A 22,372-nucleotide genomic window follows, 5' to 3' on the forward strand; every position below is an offset into this window, starting at 1 on the left:
TATGTGCTAGTATTGTATAGTGTTCTCGTACAAACGCTACGGATTATAAATTCGGGCACTTTAAACTTTGGCCGGGAATTAGAGTGGCTTCTCCAAATTCGCGAAAATACTGAATGCTATTAACAAGTTGCAGTTGCATTGTTGTGCTATCGCGTTATTGTTGTAACTGGCTTTACAAGTTTCATTATATTGTGATATATTTTATATGTCATGAGATTATTTAAATCAAAAAATATTTGCTTGCTTGCATAAACATAATATATATTATTTCCAAATAAGGTTAGACGTAAAATATTCTATATTCCAGCTTATTTTGTTTTAAAATGAAGGAAATAAAGGGCATTAATAATTAATTAATTAAGGGAATTTAATTTATTAATAGTAGATTATTTATCTATAGTTTTATTGACTATATTAAATTAAATTTTTTGAAAGATTTATTCATTGACATTGTCGGGATATCGTTTTATTGTGGTAGCAGGTTTTATAGGTTACGTTTAATACACATAGTTGTGTAGTATTTACAACAAATAATAAAATGGAATAGCTCGAGGAAACGCAGCCCAACATCTTTTTGTCTTATAAAAAAGTGTACTAGAAAGCTCGAGACTGTGAGATGCAATCATATTTATCGTCACTTGCCACAACACCGTCTAAATTCTAAAATGTTATAAATTACCATATTTAAAAAGTCAACGGATAGTAAGTCGAATTGAAAATTTATTTGACAATAAAGCGACCCAGAAATGTTTCTATGCTAACAATAGCGAGGTAACCTACTTGATTAATTATTTAAATTAAACATTGATATAATTATTCTGTACCAAAACCTGACCCCTCAATATTAACGCAAAGCCCCAGACGAATTGTAAATGAATCGTTGTTACCGCCACGGCATTTTGACGACGTAATTTGTTCCTACTTAATAATAATTCCGTTCCGGACTAGAACGATTAAGCACAACAGCGTTACCTGCATTGTCAGGCTCTCGTTAATTAAATTCTGCGTCAGAAATGGAATTAAATTTATTAGGAAAAAAGTACCGGGAACTGCGAGCGGGAAATTCCCTGTGTTATATTAGAATTACTCGGGATTATACGAGATTTCACTTAATTACGGAGTTCGCTCAAATTACGGCCCGCTTTATTTTTGAGGGGGTCGGGTATTGCGGAATGAGTCTTCTACGCTGTAACAAGGTACCAGAACAATTGGGCACTTGATTACGATCTCGTGGTGGACATACCTTTAGGGGTACAGAAGTAATAAACATGATAGCCAGATTGAAAAGGGAAATTTTGCGGATACTTTTACTCGGGTTTATTAAGGGATTGGAGATAGACTATGTTTATTATTAAAATATGTTTTTCATTTTTATTTCATTAGTTTTATACCGTAGGTTTGTCGCATTCAATTTGTTATTTTTTTTAGTTTAGGTATTATCTATTAAAGTAATTTTAATGTTTTTTTGCAAGTACCTCCTGAAATTTATAATTACATTTGGGACAGGAATTATTTAACAACTGCAGTGAATTAAGTGTTGTACTTGTTGGAAAAAAGGGCCGTGCTACGCTTTTCCTAGAATAGGATTAGTCAGAAGCTAGCTAGTGATTATAAGGTTTTGATTAGATGTGGCATAATATATTTTAATTAAAAGATTTTTCTAAGAAAGAATTAGGTAGCTTTAAATTTATGAACGATTTACATCCTCGAGTCTAGGTTGAACAAATAAAACCAGTGGCGCTACTGCTGCTGATTTCTATTTTGTTTCGTGATCATTTGTTTTTTCTAATAGGTGCATAAACATTCCGTGCCAGACATATGCCGTCATATTTATGGTTAAAAGCACGCCGGTTCCTTCACGATGTTTTCTTTTACTGTACACGCGAGTGTGCACATTTTTCACTCCATTTGTACACAGCCTGGGATCAAACCTACGATTTGTGGGATGAGACACGCACCCTGTATTAAAACGTAAATCGGTATAAATGTAATATGTTTATACGATGTAAGTCTGTTTCTTTTTCCTAATTCTCTGTCATATAATATGTAACAAGACAACAAAATCTACAGATTTCTGTCAATCTATAATAAATCTTGAATGGGCCTTAGGCCACAGATTGCATTTGTTTTTTATATTTATTTTAGTTTATAACGCGTAATGTTTTGGGTTGTTGGTGATTTAATGTTAACTGCACATAAAAATAAACATCCACATGTACACAGTTTAAGTATATTTAAGTTCAACACTTTATATGAGTAATATTTTATCGGTTCTTATTATGCCAAATTATTCAACACAGACAATTCCAAATATTAATACATCAAATACTGTTAACATATTTTGTTAATAAAGGCAAGCTAACAAGTCATTATTATACTAATCGGTCGTATGTAATTGGCATTCCAAAAATCACCAATTCAATAGGTAGTTTGTAACCAAAATTCATTCATGCATTATCCGCGTGCGAGGGAATGTCGCTTATATTAGGTACGGTATACGTGCCATATTTCTTTAGCAGGAAAAGTGTTTAGCGGCGCTCAGGGAACTCAATTGGCGGTAATGCAAACCATCGCCGCGCGCGCCTCTACGACTGTAATTATCGTCTAAACTCTGAAGCGATCCAATTGCTTAATTCACGTGAATATGCTATGCTTTTAGCCTAAATCTCTAAACGTTACTCTAGCTAAGTTAAGCTCCTATTAAGCCAAGGTGAGAATATAGCAGACGTCTTAATTTGGTTCGTTGAATTAATTTCGTTGAGTGCAGTACCGACCTCGCAGGCTGCACGGGTTATTGGAGCTCATAAGTATGAAAAGACGGCTTTATTTTAAAACTTTGCTAAATATTTAGTAGGTGAATATTAACAAATATGTGTATCAAATATATGTAAAGTATTTTAGGAATTAAATGTAAGGCTTTCATACATTATGTTTAATATTGTTGGGTTACACGCTCGATTTGCAACAGGTCAGCGCGTTTTTTTTTTGGTCTATATTGATTAATTTTACATCACGTAATAACAAATGTTTGCGATTAAAATAAGACATTGTCTGTCATCGTTTATGTTATTATCTTTTAAAGTTTATCTACGTATATACATAATAATATGTTCGACGAGTTTATTAAAGATGGTATTTAAAAAAATCTTCTGAATTCATACACTATAATAATATTATTTAATACATAATTACGCAAGTGACTGATTAATAGAGCCGCTGCTACAAGTTGTTGTACCGTACCGATACAAATTGAATCCAAAAATGTATCAAAAACATAAATAGTCACAATATTTACTTCTTTGTGAATTTCTAAGTCGGTTTAATTTTGTAAACAAGAATTTATTTTACTAGAAGTATAAATATAATGTTATCTATGTAAGGTTCCTAAAAATAGTAATAGTATTAGAATAAACGTCTCCTGTGTTCATCCGTAGGCAGGTAAACCTTCTATGAAATAATCTCGCTCTAACGCGTCTCAAAGAAACATATCGCCTGTAAACAAATAAATACCATCTCCCCTCACTACCTTTTCAGATTAAGTCCAATTTTTTTCCCAAACTAAATAGCGTACCTTTTCTATGAAAGATGGAGAATTCACGCTCGGCTTATACGAGATTTCCTGCCGCTTTCAAACATTCGTATTTATCTGTAAAAGCTAATACAAATCTATACTTTTGTATAACGCAACATGTTTTCATATTGATTCGTTCAAATTCATTATCGTTTAATGTTAGACATCAACAATTTCTGATTATTTTAGGAATTAAGTAATTAAAATAATATAAAACTCTAATACAATTAAGCAATATTTACAATTTCCTAAGATACAAAGTAATAATTAAACTTTATTAGTAAGAAGATCAAAACAAATTTAAAAAGTTTGGTACCTCTAACGCTGACAGCATTTCCTCGCTGTATTGCGATACTTATTCGTTGTATTAGGCGCCAACTTTAATCTTTAATAAGCGCCTGTACACTTGAACCCCATGTCCCAAGAGTCTCTACTCCAAAGGGAAAAAAATTGAAGTTGGAGGAAAGACTATTATCTCTTTTCTGATTTGATATCAATGCTCTTAACATTTAGAGTAACGTTTTCCCATGATATTTGGAATAAATTAATACAGAGTTCGTTAATTATTTTCTTAGAAAATAAATCTAAAAGGTTTGGTCCATAAATCAGATAAAATATATGAAGAAATAATTTAATGGCACTAGAACTTTCTATACATTATATATGTTATTGATACACGCTGTTCTTCGATAGATCAGCGCGTTATTATAAATTGAATGAAGGCATTTGAGCGCTAAAACTCACATCCTATCGTATCTTAGAGAAAAAATGATATGGCGTTACCCTTGGCCTTAAATTTCTGCATCGGTTTCGTCATCACTTTGTAGGAAAACTTCTGAATTCTTCAGTAGACAGGGGGAGAACTACCGTGACAGCGAGTGAAAAATGCATACAAAGAAGAATAGTGCAATCGTTATTCGATCGCAAATCTCTGAGGTTTGAGAGTCGTACATGTACGATTATTTATCGAATATTCGTACTATTGATTAATTATTGATTATTGGGGAATATTAATTAAGCAACGTAAAAATAACATAAACTCCATTAAATAATATATTTAAGTTATTATTTTTTAAGGTTTTTAGATTCAAATACTGATAAACTAATTACATAGTATTACATAGTCTTTTGTTAACATGGCTTTTACACATTAAAATTTAAATGTTTCCGACGTTTCGCGTGCTTTATAGCGTGCGTGGTCACGGTGACCACCAGAAAAATGTAAAATTTAAAATTAAGTAAATAATTATAAGTTTATAAAAATAATACATAGCTTCAATCCGCTTAAAAAATTGTTTTCTTAAACTAATTACATTTAGCGTTACATCATCATTAGAATAAGCTATATACAGTTATATGTATGACCTCGACAACCACTCAAAGGTAGCATTAGTATTAGTACGCAAGTAGCATTTTGTACCTACAAAGTATATAATATACTTTGTAGGTACAAAATACATCTGCAGTTGCGTAAAAGGCCATAGACGTAGGGCGGGTTATCTCCAACGTAATAGCGGGATCCACTCTCGCTGAAATACTGGTTTATGTGCCAATTCCTCGCCTTCCCACACTAGCCCACTTTCGGGAAAGGGGTTAATGTTGCCCGAGATGTATTCAAACATGTCTTAATCGGCTCTGTTTAACCTTACCCTTTTGTACTTTAGTACTGTTTCTTCCAGTATACCGTAAATTTTCTCGCTATTCTTGTTTACATTAATATTTCAAAGAGAAATAATGAGTTATTTTTTGTGCGCTAAAATTGTATACTTGCATGGCGCGAATACATTTTAAGCAATGTCATTTGATATACACATACAGTCCAGGTTTTTAATTCTTAGGTTCGTCCAGCTGTACCAATGGATTTTCTAACTATATGCACATTTAATGCTCGCTACGGTCGCTCGCGAGGCAACCGGTATGCCTCAATTTCAAAAAGTTTACGGCATGTGTTAGGCGTAAATGGCTAGCTAGCTCCACTGGTGTTTTTTTTGTTTACGGGACTGAAACCCGTGCAATAATTAACCCCCTATTATATAATATATTATATTATATTATATTATATTATATTATATTATATTATATTATATTATATTATATTATATTATATTATATTATATTATTTTATATTATATTATATTATATTATATTATATTATATTATATTATATTATATTATATTATATTATATTATATTATATTATATTATATTATATTATATTATATTATATTATATTATATTATATATTAACCCTTTTAACATAAACGAGGGAAAACATTTTCTCCAAGGCCGAAGAATGTGTCATACACAAAAGCCCGATAAAATTAATAAATATTAATAAATCATAATAATTTTTAGCCTAGGAATAATACAGATTATTCTACTGATTAATTACTTAAATCTTTAACTCTTGACAAATAACTTATAGAATAAATAATGTTAAAACAAAAGGATGACGCGATTTCTTTATGTGGTTTGTAAAATATTATATAAGGAAGAATTATATAAAGTCGTTTCAAATTCAATCAGATTTCTTCGACTATTAGAAAATCTAGTTCCATTTGCTTTTTATTCCCTCGTGAGGTTATTAAAGCTTTGACACTGTTCAATTGGTTGGCGACCTCTTAGTTCTATTCAGTTTTGTAGAATAAAGAGGTTGCTTTAAAAGAAGCAACACCAAGTATTATAACGTGTTCAAGAAGTAGTCTATTTTTACGACAATAAGTACCGCTTACAAATAATATGGAAGAAACAGTTTAATAATTTCGGGATGCTTCGAAATATTTAACGGACAAGAAGATAGGTTCGAAGGCAAACCTTAAATATGATATAAATAGTAATATAGTAATAGTACTAATAATATTTGTTATATGTGAAATTACCAAGTTTTCAAACATCTCACGAATAAGGTAAAATAATTTGCTAGAAATGAATTCAACATATCAGATATTGACTACATTGCTTTTAAGACTTATCCCTTACCTTTTATGTTATATGTATGATAACCATAACTAAGCGTTTATTGTTGTATTGTTAAAATTATTTAACTGTGTTCTGCTTTAGCAAGCTGTTGCTTTTAGATTAAATAAAATAAACTTTCTTCCGACCGTCGAACAGCGTAGCAATTGAAGGAAAGATCTTGCTTGCTTTCTAACAATGTGACCATTTATTTTATATGGTAGGGAGACAAACGAGCTTATAGAACAGCCCAAAAAATGAGTCATCGCCCATGGACATCCATTTTAATGCTCCAGATTAAGCTCTCTTTATAACTAATTAGAGGTCACACCTTCCAGGGAAGACTGCACCGCCGGAAGTCATTCCATAGTTCGTTAGTTTGCAAGAAAAAATACGCGCAAAATACTTAACATCAGGTAATCCTCTAGTTGCTCCAGTTAGACAAAAAAAATACGATTAACAGCTTTCTCCGGTAAAACATCAATCACGATAGGCGTGAAGGGACAAACAAGAACTAGATGAATTGACTCGTTTTACGGAACAAATTCCGCTCCATATAATGGAATGTTGCATTATTCAGGATCGTCAAAGTCTTAGATTCATCTCGTTTCGGCGTTCGTCGAGATTTGGATCTTCGGAAAAGGTTGCTTATCCCCAAGACTCAGTTGGCGGCGCGCGTCGAGACAACTGTAAGACTTTGAGCCGTTAGCGAACTACTTTTAGAGTAACACATCGTTATAAAAGTTGGCTATTGTATTAATGTATCCGATTTCGTTGTTTGAACTTCAGCGAGACGTTCACGTTAAGGTGATTTGCAAGTTGTCATGACTATGCTATGTTCATTTAAATATCATTATACATTTCTATATAATGTTTGAGATGGTTTATCTGGTAAATCATCAAGCTTGGCTAATTTTATACCGGTATGTAATATTGATATATAGTTCGTTATGACGTAGAAAATAAGTATACAATGTTACATTATCCCGAAGAGAATATATATTATTAAATAATTAAAACAATCAATGGCACTACAACCTTTTTAGGTCTGAGCCTCAAATTTCTGTATCTGTTTCATGAACATTTGTTAATGGAATAGGCAAGTAGGTGATCAGCCTTCTGTGCCTGACTCACGCCGTCAACTTTTTTTTGGGTCTAAGGCAAGCCGGTTTCCTCACGATGTTTTCCTTCACCGTTCGAGCGAATGTTAAATGCACATAGAAAGAAAATCCATTGGTGCACAACCGGGGATCGAACCTACGAACTCAGGAGTGAGAGTCGCACACTAGGAGCCACTAGGCCAACACAGCTCTATTATTAAATAGACAATGAGATAATATAATATAACAGTAATTATTATTTATTTATTTACAGTATTCAAACGTAAATATTATAAAACTTGATTATACTAACGTTACAAAATCCACAGAAAAGCATTTGATATCCATTCATCCTCTCTAAGTATACCCTAAGATCATAATATAATCCCCGATACGCTTTACAAATAGGTCACTCTCTGACGAAGAGTCGAGAAAATGATATGCTGCGAGAGTAATCGTAGAATGGGAGGTTGGTGACGCTGGACAGTGCGAGTCGAATGCATAGCAAAAAGCTTATGTTTCCGGTAGCGGTGATATTAGTGAATCTCTAAAACCCCCATCAAGAACTTAGTAGGATAGAGATAAGAAAAGAAGTTTTACTTTGTTTTATATTTCTTAGGAACTTGCGCCCTTTCCATCAATACTCTATAATAGCTTTCATGAGGGCATCATACGATACATCTGGTTTCATGAATTGATCTTTATAATGACAGTGTCCGAGAGACCAACTGAATTCCGCCGGACAAACCCTAACTTTCTAAATGCAGCATCTGTTAAGGTTCAAATGACTGCACAACAGTCTACGTATAAAATTTTTGACGGCCACTTGAGTTAAAAGCTGAGAAAAGCCTATATGTACTGGACGTTATAATAAATATCGTACTTAAATAGTACGTAACATGTCCAAGAATTATATCTAAGACAGTCGTGTTACGAAACATCTCTTAACTTTCAATAATTAATATTATACAAGCACTCAACACAAATCGATTAGTATTGTGTAGCTGAGCAGTGAGCTCTGTGAAGTGTAGGGAGATGCTCATAACAAAGGAATTAACCTAATGGAAATTATAATATGCAAGTGCAGCGATGCAAGATCACGTACAGGCACCCCGTGTCCGCTTAGCGCTCACATCTTATCAATATATGAGGGTAAAACACAACAGAGTAAATTGTGTTTATTCACTACATACATATACTTATACACAGCATAAAATATATCGCATTCAATGTTAAGGTCAAAACACAATCTCGAGATACTATCAAAAAATATCAAACTTCATACAGAAAAAAATTATTCGATAAACGAAACTTTTTCTTGTACAGAACTGGACAGACGTTTGGCCACACTCCTAATGCAACTGAGATGCGGTTAATTAGAGGCCACGCCTGTCTACTAGATGCCTATTTTACCGCCGCATAAATGAACCAATATTCAAGTGTTAGGATAGAAGGGTTCAAGGATTTCCACTCCTTAGCTCTTTGCCAAACTATATTATTTGTAATTTATTGTCATCCTTCAAAGTAAAAACAAGTTGTTGATATAAATCAGCGTATAATTAAAACTATACCTACTTTTTAATATTTTATACCATGTAGTACCTACTAGAAGGGATTAGCTCTGTTTATTTTGGTTTATATTTCGTCCTTTATTTATAAGAATTTATTACAAGACGTCTAGACGTGCTATATCTAGCTAGACGCTTGTATCAGATCAGTAAATTATTGTTGCGTACTTGTCAGATGTCTCCCCTTGAAGCAACGGCGAGGTAATTAACAGATAGATTCCAATAATGATAATTTGATTGCCACTATCTATTAATACAATCCATATATAGTGTATAAATCATGTTCTCATAAATTTCCAGTTCCTATTCATAATAGGCTTAATATTTCAAGGACAGTAGACTTTTAGATATATAATAAACTAGCTGCCCCCGCGAACTTCATTTCGCCTTAATGTGGTTTTAGTTAGCCATAATATGACACGAAAGAATAATTTCACTGTATTATCATCACTATAATTTGAATTTGATTTACGCTTCGGTCTAAGTAACACGTGGTTGGCAATGCTAACACCAAAAATTAAAAAAGTAGAAATAATTGAATTTCACGGTATTTCGTTTACTACAAAATAAATTTAATTTATACTTTAGCCTCAATAACACGTAATGAATTGTAGCTTATATGACACGTTTGTCGGTTTACCATAGCAGTGCCATCTATTGATTACTTACTCAATCCAGTTAAAAAGTATCGACATCTGTTAGAATCTTTTGGAGTTAACAGATAATTGTGACTGTCCATTAATTATAGACAAATAATTTGCAATAAAATAAAATTGCGACTATAATTAAAGATCTAAGCTATCGTATCTCTTAAGTTGGACCAGACTGCTCACGGTGTGCCAATTTAATTTAAAATCGGTTAAGTAGTTTAGGAGTCCATCGCGGACAAACATCGTGACAGAAGATTTATATATATTAAGATATAATCTACGACTTGTTGTAGTATGTACCATCTATAGAAGAATAAATTATGATATGACAATTGAAGCTTTCCCAGCTCTCCCAGTGGGTGGGCAGATTGATGAGCTCCTCAGATACTTCCATCCATTCACATCCGGTCATAAATTAACTGCATTCGCTATAAATGGTCGCCTTTCCTCCCCCTCTTACCCTTCCCCGTCGTCTTCCGCTTCGGTGAGCGCGTTCAAAGCTATTGTTTGCTTGATTTAATAAGACCCACTTATAATAGAGATGCGAAAGATTATTAATGTTCAATTGAACTAGAACTGAGCTTGGCTCTAACACGACCAATTATTAGCTAGTTTCTGAAAAAATTGTTTATACTAGATGAGATATTTTATGAATAGGATATATATTTATTTAATGTTTTAAAGAATGGTAAATTATCCCAGTGTAACAAAGGTTATATTTATTTCTAAATTATTTTATCAAATTACCAGCAATGCGAAAGCGGAGTCAGGCCAATGGTAATTTAAATAAAATATTACATAATTTATTTAAGAAGAAAAATAAATGTGTAATAAGGATATTCTCTCTTACTCATTTTGAAGGCGTAGTTTGAAAGCATATTCATAGAAAAATGTATGGCAGTTATACGTAATGTTATGGTTAATAACAATTTCCTTTGAGCAAAGTTCAACTTCTTAGGAGAAGCGCTTTGCCCTAAACGTTTATTTATTGATATTATAATAAGAAAATATTGGTGGCAGAACGTTGATCTAGTAAGTAAAAATGAATTCACAAATAATTGTAGTACTAAAAATAAAGGAAATAAATGAAAAGTACAAGTAGTTTATGATATTAAATATAATAAATATTACATTATTACTGTCTGTGATAATTGAGTGATTAATACTTTGTAGATTGAGTGTCAGTTAATTAAATAATAAATGGCTGTATCCAAATTATTTATAATAATATTAATTACACTACTTTGGATTGACTTAGTATATTTTAATGATTTAGGCGTACCGAGCGTGAAGATTGTGGGGACCGCACGCATTTCGCAGTTTGTTCCCGCGACGCGCCTATTTTATACATATTGCACTTTGACCGTCTTTAAAACTCGTTTCACGATTTAAACAACATTTATTATAAACTGGCTAGCCTACGAACTTCATTTCGCCTTAATATGCTTTTTTACTTAGCCTACTTTTTTAGTACTCTATATGGAACATTTTGCAATCCCTTAGAGAAGGTTCGCTTTTCCGGAATAAAAACCTAAATACTATTTTTTATAATTCATTTTTATATCTTTCCAATTTCTTTCTCCATAAACACTTTAGAGTTTTAAAAAATATCCGGAATGGTCCAGCTGTCTCCGAGTTTTGCGTATACGAATTCATTTTTGCGATTCAATTTTATTTATCTAGATTCATTTAGCGTTTTATACAACAACAATAACATTTTCAAACTTAATTCCTTTGTAATCCATCAGAAAATGCGTAAAGTTATAAGAAAGTTAACCGCGGAGAATAGATAATACACAAACTTCCCTTCAGTAAAACTTGGTCGTGTAATCTGTGCGTGACTGGACGAGCTGGATTGGGCCCTATTATTTTACACGTGATATTAATAAATGTAAAACATTTATCGCAACATTTTATAGAACGGGGAGAAGGTTTATCTTATGTTACGTATGTCATAACGAACACATCACAGTTGTAGTCATTAAATTTGTAGGTTGAATGGCATTAATTTAAAAAAATTGCTTTCTTACATAGTAAGTAAGCAATTTTTATGGCTTGATCAAAACGCTACATAGAACTATGCTTTATTCTACTTACACTATGTTTTATATACTTTTATAAGTCTAGTTGTTGGCGAGAAAAGTAACAGCTAATCTGAGCTGTGTGGCAAGCACAGTTTTGCACTCTGGAGCTCGGCACCAAACAGTGTCAGTATTTATAGCAGGCAGACAGGAATTTGTGATAAAAAAAAAACTTCCGGCCGGCAACTTCAATAGTCATCACTATTTTACCTATTTCAAAATTTATTACTTACAAGTTACGTAAGTGCATAATAATAATATCAGTTTATTACATCGCAGTAACACAATTTTAAGAAAAAAAAAAAGAAGACTACAATCCAATGTTTTAGATGATTTTATTCGTAAATTTAAGTAACGTCTTTGTTCTATAGAGAATACACAAGGTGAGAAAAACTTACGTGTAAAAATCATAATTTTTCGAGAATAGAAGGAGAATCGCCCCCCTGACTCGTATCGGACAAGCTGTCGTGCAGTTTATGCGAAGTCACTCTTCATATTTTTCCGTTTTTGTATAATTTCCTCCACTTAGCCATTTTAGCTCAAGCCATTTACAACAATTTACGAGCGCCTCACGGCTCGCTAATGCTTCAACGATGACTTGGAGCATTGAAAATAACTAATAGTGTTTTTAAACATTCAGAATCATAAATTACAACCTTTTCAACCGTCCACGTTCATTAACTGTTGACGAGGTCACTTAGATTTGTGTTTACCACCGCTCTTAAGTTCGTTGCTGTTTAAGGTGATTCTCTTAACGGTTCCTCGGTTGTGACGGTTCGGAAAATGACAGCAGGTTCTATAATATAGTTGTGGGCAAGATGTGTTTTAAACAGATCTTATCAAGCCCAATAATAAATTACTAAACATTGTAATTGTGTACTCGCGTTTCGTGCGGTGAGACAGATTCCATATCTGAATGCATAAACCCCACTACCAAAAAAAGGGAATCTCCAGGGAATTATTTTATTTCCAGGGATTTTATCTCCAGGGAAATTTACACATCCGCCCGCGGTGGAGAATCCCCCTATGGGCGTCCTTCACCGGGACGCTTAGCACCCGGCGATGGATGCACAGGCTTCGTATTCTGGAGGAAGGCAATTCTGCGGTAACCAACATAGGTCATGTAAATGTACTAAATTATTTAGAAATTTATCGCTTGAAACGCCTACTCGGTACCACTGTAAATATGTAAGTAGTAGCTACTACTATGTTTCAAAAAAAAAAATTAATTAAAAATATAGGGCAACACATTAAATTTATGAAACGCAGTAAAGGTATTTCACGTATAATTGGGAGAAATAATAATTAAATAAAACAAATACTGAGAAGAATGGTTTTTATTTAAACCACGATAAGAATCTTAATAGTCACAGTTATTCATGAAATTATTATATACAATTTCTAACATTAAGTAAATTGTATTTTCTTATTTACATCTATAGACAGCATTCACACTTACGTTTCCTAAACTCCAACTCAGTCCAATATGCAATTCGACAGTATGAAAAAAACCCACCGTGTTATTGAAAGCAAAATTATACATGGCTTTAAAAGGCGTTATGGAATGAAATTGTAAATATTCATTAATAATATATTGAAAAATCGTTAAATTAATATTGATTTTTATACGCCAGTCATGTGAACGTGGCACAGATTAGTCGAATCGACAATGACGTACCAAGCCAGTAGAAAATATATTTGTCTATGTAATCCGAATACTATCGTGGAGTTGAATATATGTATATTTGTGTAATTTACGAATGATAATTGTGTATTTACTGGCATGGTGCATCGTACTAGTGGGACGCTAAAGATAGCGTCGTAGCGTAGATAGGTAAGAACCTAGCTAGAGCGTTTTGGCAGGTAATATGAATGTAAAGACAATATTGTATGTTACATATCTAACACACATTTGTGTCAATCACTAAAAATGATATGAAATGGTTTTTAAAATCTTACCAATTAAATTAAATACCAAATGTAAACATAATTAGAAGCACTTTAATACAATGGAATTATTTATAGACTGATTGAGTTTTTTATGAAGAGGGGATAAATTAAAAAATATTGTGTATTAAAAGTTCGAATTAAGGCAGTGATTTAGTACAGAAAACTGCGATTACATTTCTAGGTTGTGAATTCTAAAAATATAATATTTTTGGAAACAGTTACAAAAATAACCTTAATTATCCACTCAGTCTGATATAATTTTCCAATTTTACAAAAGCTTGAATACTTGTTCATTTGCTTACTGAAATAACAATTTCATTAGCCCACATTTTCTAGGTATCGTAAAAATCTTTATTAATGATAAAGTAAATATTGAAATGCTGAAAAAATTGTATGATAATTTCTTTCCAATTTTATATAAAGTTAAGATAATACCGGTAATACCTCCCAGATCGGTGCTTGCCAACTGGAAAACCGGCCAATTATCGATTTTTGTATTAACTTTGGAAACTTCCATAATTTAAGACGAATTGGTAGGTAATGGTATTATCAAGGCCCAGAACAATCTATCTAATGTAGCGTATTTGAAAATAATATTTCAAACAATGTTAAAGATTTGTTTGTTTTCTCATTCACATCTCTTAATAAGTAGATACAAAACACATCTTACAACTAGTTAGGAACGAAAATAAGTTTATATTTACACAGATTGAATTAAACGTATACAATTTCTATAACTCTTAATTACACATAGAATATAACTTCGAACTATAACAGACACAATAAATTTTTTTTGAAAATCCAACAAAACAATTGCGAAAAACGATACTATTTAAACAATTCGCGACTAGATGACAAAATTTCAACGAACAAAAGAAATCGTAAAGCTTTGAGATCTACATCGCAAAATTAAAATGAATTCTTTGAATAAACAAGTCGCAAAGAACGTGCCCGTGAATAGGGCAAGTTCGCGACAGCTCCCCGGTGCGCGATCATACGGAATGATTAATTATTGTGAGTTCACACCACGCCCTAAGACGCTCACTTACTGTACGACAATGGTACATTGTTTGCTTAAACTTCCACCGAACAACAGAGAGAGAACACTGTAGATAGAAAATTAAACATATTGGTTTGGATTATAAAAATGATACTATAAATGTTTAAACCAAGAACCGCTCGTCTCATGTCTCCTGATATTTTTCTTTCTTATAGGCGAGTAGGTGATCAGCATTCTGTGTCCAACACACGCCATCGACTTTTTTGATCTAAGGTTTTCTCAAGAAGTTTTCCTTTACGAAAGTGTATTGTTTAGCGCTTTTGAGCTCATCGCCGGACATCTAAACAAGAGGTCGTTAAGTCGTGCGTCGTGGCTGTGTGACGGCGCGGCGTGTTTAACGAGGTTAGACGGGTGTCGACATATGCAATGTGCGGCCCAGCGATGCAGGAACATGCACCCAAGTGAACTCAACTGCACAATGCACTCACTGGTAAATTGTGACGCATGCACCAACTGCTAACTTAACTAGTGTTAAGGGTATATCATAAATTGTCTTCGACGACGTAGAATAATACTTGAAGATAATTCTACAATATAATATCTATTAAATCAATCCTGGAGCTTATAAGGCGATGAGTTCATGGCCCTATGGAGAGGCCGAAAATGTCGAAATAGAATAGTTGGTAACCCAGCCCAACTCTATAGGCGAATACCAAGCCCATGAACTACGTTCAGGTACCTTGAGCGCATGGCGGCGGATCAGGCGGTTAAAAAAGCTTATTCGAGCCGGCGTGGTCGAAAACCAGTAGGTTGGCCTAAGTGCCGCTTGATCATCAGAGTTGTGGAGAACCTGATGCAGCTGAAAGCCAGCAATTGGTAGTAGGTGGCACAGGGCTGGGACCGCTGAAAGTTTCTCGTTACGGAGTCCAAAAAAGTGTTTGGATGGAAGATACAGCGGATTGAGTAATGTCAACTATGTTTTTTTTATCGTAAAACCATCATTGTTAGGTGTAAGTTTGCAGCAAATGAAACTGAGTACGGGTTTGAAAAGCTTGCTCATTTAAATTATACCCAGAAAGCTAGGGATAATAAGAATAATATACCATGGTCAAATTAACCAATGTCGAAGAACATTATCACTATGCTGTACATTCATAATTCGCAGTAGTTCTACAGAGGTCATTGAGATGGTTTATCATTTTAGCTACTTAATTCAAAACTTTATATAATCCACTTACTACATACCGTTTTCACAACATTATACTGATATAATAACGAATCATTATATGGGGTCTGCATACATAGATTATTCTAATAAATCACTAGAAAATGTTATTAATACACTTTACACACTCACAGCAACATAAACGTTTTTGCACTGATATTTGTTCAGAAATCGTCTATACAGAGATCTCTTGTATCTGCACGCGTTTCTTGGGCGGCGGGACGGCGGTGGCCGGCCTTTCTACCAACTCTAAGTCGCTGCTGCGCTGTGGACACCGATATATATATTAACTCAATATCACCACACACCCATAAACCATTTAATAAATGAGGCTAAATGTCCAGCTCAAATCCTACTAAAATTTCAGTGAAAATGTAACGGGATAAAAAAATATTTTCTTTTATTAGGCGGCTATAAATTTATGAAGTTTTAGATTTAAAGCTTTGTGTCATTGGTAATGGTTTATAACCTAAGCACATATATATAATTCTGGAGTCACAGTGTTTGTACTTATATACTAGGCTTGACCGATTTTTTTATGATTTCGCTCTAAAAATAACATATTATCCCTTACAGTCCCGTTTATAGCGATGGTCAAATGTTTGCCGGATCAGTTACTTTCATATAAATAACTATCAGTAACATAAATAGCATAGCTAACACACGCGGCGAGTCATCACGGCCCATTATGCGATCGTTTTGCTCGCATCAATCACACGGAGCTGCATTTATTCCAACCATCGATATTATGCGTCTATTTGTCTTCCCCCTACCCCTGCCCCGGTCATGCATTGTTCCGCGCCATTTCTTTTAAAGCGATACTTACCGCAATACGCGAACTCAATTCGCTGTTTTTCAATTGCTCTGTGGCCTGAGTGAATGTTTTTTGTATTTAAAATATTTGTGCGTTTTCTACTTGGAATTTAATTATTTAATAATACAATTAATTTATTATTTTACAATAAATACGGTTTAATAAGAAATCAGGACCACTGTAACGGGATCGGAATTGCTGTTGCTATAAGAAAGTACCGGGTAAGGTCTGGTCTGATCCGATGTTCAATCAGATTGTGAATTAATAGAGGGAGTCGAAAGCTCCGATATCTGGTTAAACGATCCTAGGTAGCGTTGAAAATAAAAATTTCTATTGCGATTTTTGTACCAAAAAAATTGCATTACGAAGATAATAAATCCTTTAACATAATATCTAAGATCTTGAAAAATAACTAGAAATACCAGAAACTTAAAAAAAAAACTACTAATAACTAGTTTTACAATCGCAAAAATTAAGGTACATACTTTTTAGTACATCTCTATAAATAAGCATCGGACTTTGAATTCTTATTTAAGAGTTCCTATTCATACGATCGATGCTGTGAAGTCTAAATACTTTTCAGATCTTTTAAAAAATATTTTTAAGAAAAAGCGTTACAGAGGCCCAAGTATTATCACTCGCTGGATATAAGGCTCCCTCGTGTATAAGCATGGAAAATACCCCTGATTTCTCGATACTGGCGTCGTACACACATACCTTGTCATCGGTCTAAGTTATACAGAACACATAGGTACTTGTATAGTATAATAGCGTATATGAATTTTAATAGAGGTTGAAAAAAAAACATAGGTTTTATATGTAAATACGTTTACCTTAAGCGTGCTTTTCCGGGGCGACGTGAGTGCCTCCGTAAGTGCGGTCCCTCGGCATCCCCCGCTGCCTGTTTACAATATGACTAATAAGTCCTAAACCTATGTCAGTCTGTTCTTTATATATTAACCTCATATTACTTTACATAAACACCGTGTTAAGTGAGTTTTTACATTCTTGGCGTCGACTGTCACTAAAACGTACCTATTGAAAGTTATGCGCAATTTTTGGTAGCCCTAAAACCAGTAATTACAAAATTCAAAATCATTTATTCATATAGGTAACACAATGTACACATATGAACGTCAAAAACAGAAATGTATATAAAATGCTTCTAATTTTACATTTACTGCCAGTTCTCAATCATTTTGTTAACATTAACCAATTAACGACGGCTATAAATTCTCGGTACGTATAATAAACGGTAAGTACTCTTATTGGTTTAAATAATTTTTGAATTTGAAAAAAAAAATTGAAAAATTAGAGCTTTTCTTTAAGAAATATACTACGACCATATAAGTTTTGTCTGTTTTTACCTTCACGTCGGGGTCTTGAACGAGCGCGCCGCTTGCCGCGCTGCAGATAAATACCAGCGAATACAATCAAGTTCAGCGCCAACAGAAAGCATCCTGCGCCCACAGTCACACCCAGCGCCACCGTATAGCTGCAAGATCATGATGCTGTTAATCCATGATAATAATCTTAGCATTAGTGGTTATTAAACAATGTATTACCGAATTAGTATTTAAACACTTGGGTATTAATAATATAAATCTTGTAATATGTTTAATAATCATTAGTTTTCATTAAATCTCTTCTTTGGTGTCTACGGCCTTACGTCAACATTAAAAATATTTTCAAAGGAGTTCCTTAACTAAAAACTTAAAAATTATAGTTTAATTCTATAAAGAATGTTACAAAGCGGTTAAAAGACCGATTTTTAGTTAAAAGTTAGCGCGTAAACTTTAAAATTTATAAAATGGCTTAAGTACCCGTCAACTAATGTACGAATCCAAGTTTAATATTATGGCAAATCTATTACGGCCTTAACACAATACTTACTTACTATTTTATTTAAAAATATAATTTCCGAAATATAACTTAAAGTTCTAGTATCTAATAATATTCTTATTTAATGTCCTTTACATGAATGAAATATCACATCGTTTCGTTTCTTTTGGCCGGCTAATTTAGCCCACCCGGTGTGTATATTTTCCCATTATCTTCTGTAGTCAGGCTAGTTGAGAAATGAGTCATTTAAAAAGACAATGGATTTGCTATTGAGGTCGATCTATCAGTCTTTGGCAAATTGCTGTCGATTCAATATTTGAAAAGAAAACGAACTCATGAGGTTATTATAACCATCAAATGGAATGGACGGATTTACAGACTTGATTCCAATTTTACAATTGCATGAAAGATTATTGGACCACTGACAGTCTTTTGTCTTAAAAAATTTCATTCCCTTTCAGTTTTAAAATTGTTAATCAACAAAATCTCATTATTTTTAATCCAATAATTACGTGACGTAAAAAGAATACATGCATTGTCAAGATAAAAATCGTGTAATAAACTATACAAATTAAAATCAATGCGGCTGAGCAGTCAAAAAGTAAAAAGTATTTAATAGAATACCTACCTGACGAAGCCATCGCAAAATTAATGGTTAAGCGCTTCATGTTTGAAGTAAAAATTGGTTTACGAAGTAATTGAATTCATTCCGAAAAAATGTATTCCCGCGTAAAAATATTTTTTTTTTTCTTGTGGCTTTTAACAACCAACTGGGTACAAGGTACTTCGCCAGCGTCGTGTAGATGGAGAAGACACGAAGGAGATTGATCGGTAAAAATAATAATTTAGTTAATTTTGAATATGCATAAAAAAAATAGTTGAAGTTCGATTCAACATGATTTTCATAGAGTTATGACTTACTGCCATATGTCAAATGTCATTCTGCATAATATAAGCACGCCAACACTAATGTCCGGAAACACTAAAAACCAATCACAGATAAAACACCAAGTAAATGAGGTCAACAGATTAAACAATATAATTATTTCGCATTCATTTTTAAGCCTTAAAATTTACTATCTGTTACACAGTTTTATATGATTTTCATATTTTATTTTTCACAAAAATATCCTATAAGCGATGTTCCTCAAATGTTAATTCATAAAGCCTGTCAGCCCTAACAAAACATGCACTGTCAGCAGGTAAACACATTAGCGGGATTACAACGGAGTCGTGACTTGTAGCCTCTATCCAAAGCCTTCTGTCTCGCTTAAACCTTGTTTGTTTTTTATTAGGCATCATTTACAATTTATACATTACCTTTTTAGTATTAAAAGATTTTCATAATGTAATATTGTTTCAATATAATTCGTGGAATAATAGATTTTGAAATTGGCGCCACATCAATTTCCATTATTCCGAATGTCCTATGTTGTCTTTGTCACAGAGCATCTTTTCAGGTAAAATTAAGTAGAATCCATAAATACATTTTTAACATCTGGCTGACCACAATTTATATTGTTTATTAGATTTGTATGATTTAGATTGACTTACCGAGGTATGTATAAATATAAGGAATCTAATATATAATTATTGCTTACTTCATATAAGAGAAATAAATAAGTTTACATTCAATTTTTGTATATAAACGCCCTGTCACCCTAAAGAATATGCAACGTTTGTTTGTGTGAAGCATAATCTTCTATAAGGGGATTCGAGCTTCTACAATACGGTATATATTTTCCTCTTTACTTAATAATAAAAGAACCATATTTCCTTGTATTATATTTTCGCCTCTTCCTGCTACTGTTTTATGACAAAAACTTTCCTAAAGAAAATTGGACATGGTCTTAGACTATTCGTAAGATAAGGTAAAAGTTTATCCGATTTTTTTTATGTCCAAAACATATACAGAATATAAATATACCTTTTTTATCTGCTATCGCAGCTAGATTTGGACTTGTTATAACCCAAGTACAGTGTATACTCTATATAACGACGTGAAGGGACTGTGCATAGAGAGTTGTCATTAAATAGAGAAAAGAAATACGTATAGATAATCCATGACTCCTACTTATTTTAATCTTAAATAATCTTGCGCAACAACGATCTACAATCCAAATTTGTACCAAGGTAACACTGAAAATGTTTAGAAAATTAAAAACGGCTTAATGTAGAAATTCGCCAATACTTTTATTGTTTTTGAAAGTAAATTGTAGTACCATTAATCTCGACACCTCCCATAGTAAATATTCACCAGTCCATGCGATGGTGTTTCTGGTCGTCGGTTAAAGGGTATCCATCTGTTACAAAGCTTCCTGACGCCTAAATGTTCATGTAATATTTTTTGAACTTGACTCATACCAATGCCTAGGCTTGCCCATATCTGCTGATAGGTCACTCTCTTATCTTCCTCTATCATGCGTCGCACATCACTGATGCTATCTTCAGTAATCGCTGTTAAAGGTCGTCCCTCACACGGATCATCATTGAGATTGCTACTTCCTCGCTTAACCTCGTTAAACCAATTGTAAATAGTGGCACAGGATGGGGCTTCATTAATAAATGTTAATTGCAGCCTATCATAGCTTTGTTGTTGAGTGAGCCTACAACGAAAGTCATAATAAATGATTGACCAAAAATTTTCTCGCGTTAGGTTCATTTTCACGTGTAACAAGAGTTTTAGATTTGCCACCAATTCACAAAATCAAATAACAACTGAATGCAATATACTTAATTGGTTAACCAAAGAGTTCTAAAATTGAAATTCAAAAAAGTTTTCATTAGCAATGTTACTAACTGGCCCGTTCTAGACATTTTCAGTGTTATCTACGTAAACAAAAGAAGAAAGAGTTCTTAGAGATTTCGTATGCATGATGCCGACAGTCGAGTTTATTGCAGGCTAGGATAGTAAAGCGACAAAAGAACGTACTCAGCCGTGCAATTTTTACTAAAGGAGTTTGGTGCTAAATCGAGGGAGATTACAAGGAGTTTACACGTATATACAACTTATTTAATTTTTTTTATAGTGGATCGGAAAACTAATTTGCTTGTTTTACCATTATTTTAACCTGAAAAATGAATATACTTTTTCGTGGTAGTCGGATTCGCAAAGTGTGTCGGTGAAATACGCTCGAACGAAAATGGTAACAACATATATCTAACTTTTATATTATGTAAAAACCAATGCTCGCGATAAACTCAAAAATTCAAACGGCGTTCACGAATTATCTATATTTGAGAGAGTGAAGGGTAAATAATTTTACAAGGTTTATCTGTAATAAGGGTTATCTCTGCGAAGCCGGGACTGGATGCTAGTAAGATATAATCGGAGATCTAATAGATGGGAATAGAAGAATAGTTCTCTTAGAATAAGCTAAAAATAAGGAGATCATAATTTCTATAACGTTGGTATAAGTATTCCCACGAAATGGCATAGGCACAAGACGGCTACGTCGCATTTCATTGATAAACTCAAGAAAAAAACAGAATTTGTCTCTGATAACCGTATTTCTGTCAGTTTGACGTTTCCAGTCGCTGTGATTTTGATCCGAGGCTGTTTATTTTGATTATAATAACCAGTTTTGAAAGATTTTAAAATGCCTGATAATAAAAG

General features: G+C 33.2%; 1 protein-coding gene across 2 annotated transcripts in view; it reads right to left on the bottom strand.

Moving 5' to 3' along the window:
• Positions 1-13,270: 13,270 nt before the first annotated feature.
• Positions 13,271-22,372, bottom strand: part of LOC123708914 (neuroligin-1-like) — an 80,865-nt gene continuing 71,763 nt past the window's right edge. Inside the window, exons 13-15 of one of the 2 annotated variants that reach the window (XM_045659923.1) lie at positions 18,282-18,409; positions 17,748-17,815; positions 13,271-16,360 (exon numbers count right to left, since the gene is read on the bottom strand). In XM_045659923.1, coding sequence (XP_045515879.1) covers positions 16,265-16,360; positions 17,748-17,815; positions 18,282-18,409 — 292 coding nt within the window. In that variant the 3' untranslated portion in view covers positions 13,271-16,264. Of the gene's footprint in view, positions 16,366-17,747; positions 17,816-18,281; positions 18,410-22,372 lie in introns of both variants that reach the window. The other variant, XM_045659924.1, reaches the window with a different exon arrangement.

This window comes from Pieris brassicae, chromosome 4 (genome assembly GCF_905147105.1).
Source record: "Pieris brassicae chromosome 4, ilPieBrab1.1, whole genome shotgun sequence".
Lineage (NCBI taxonomy): Eukaryota > Metazoa > Arthropoda > Insecta > Lepidoptera > Pieridae > Pieris > Pieris brassicae.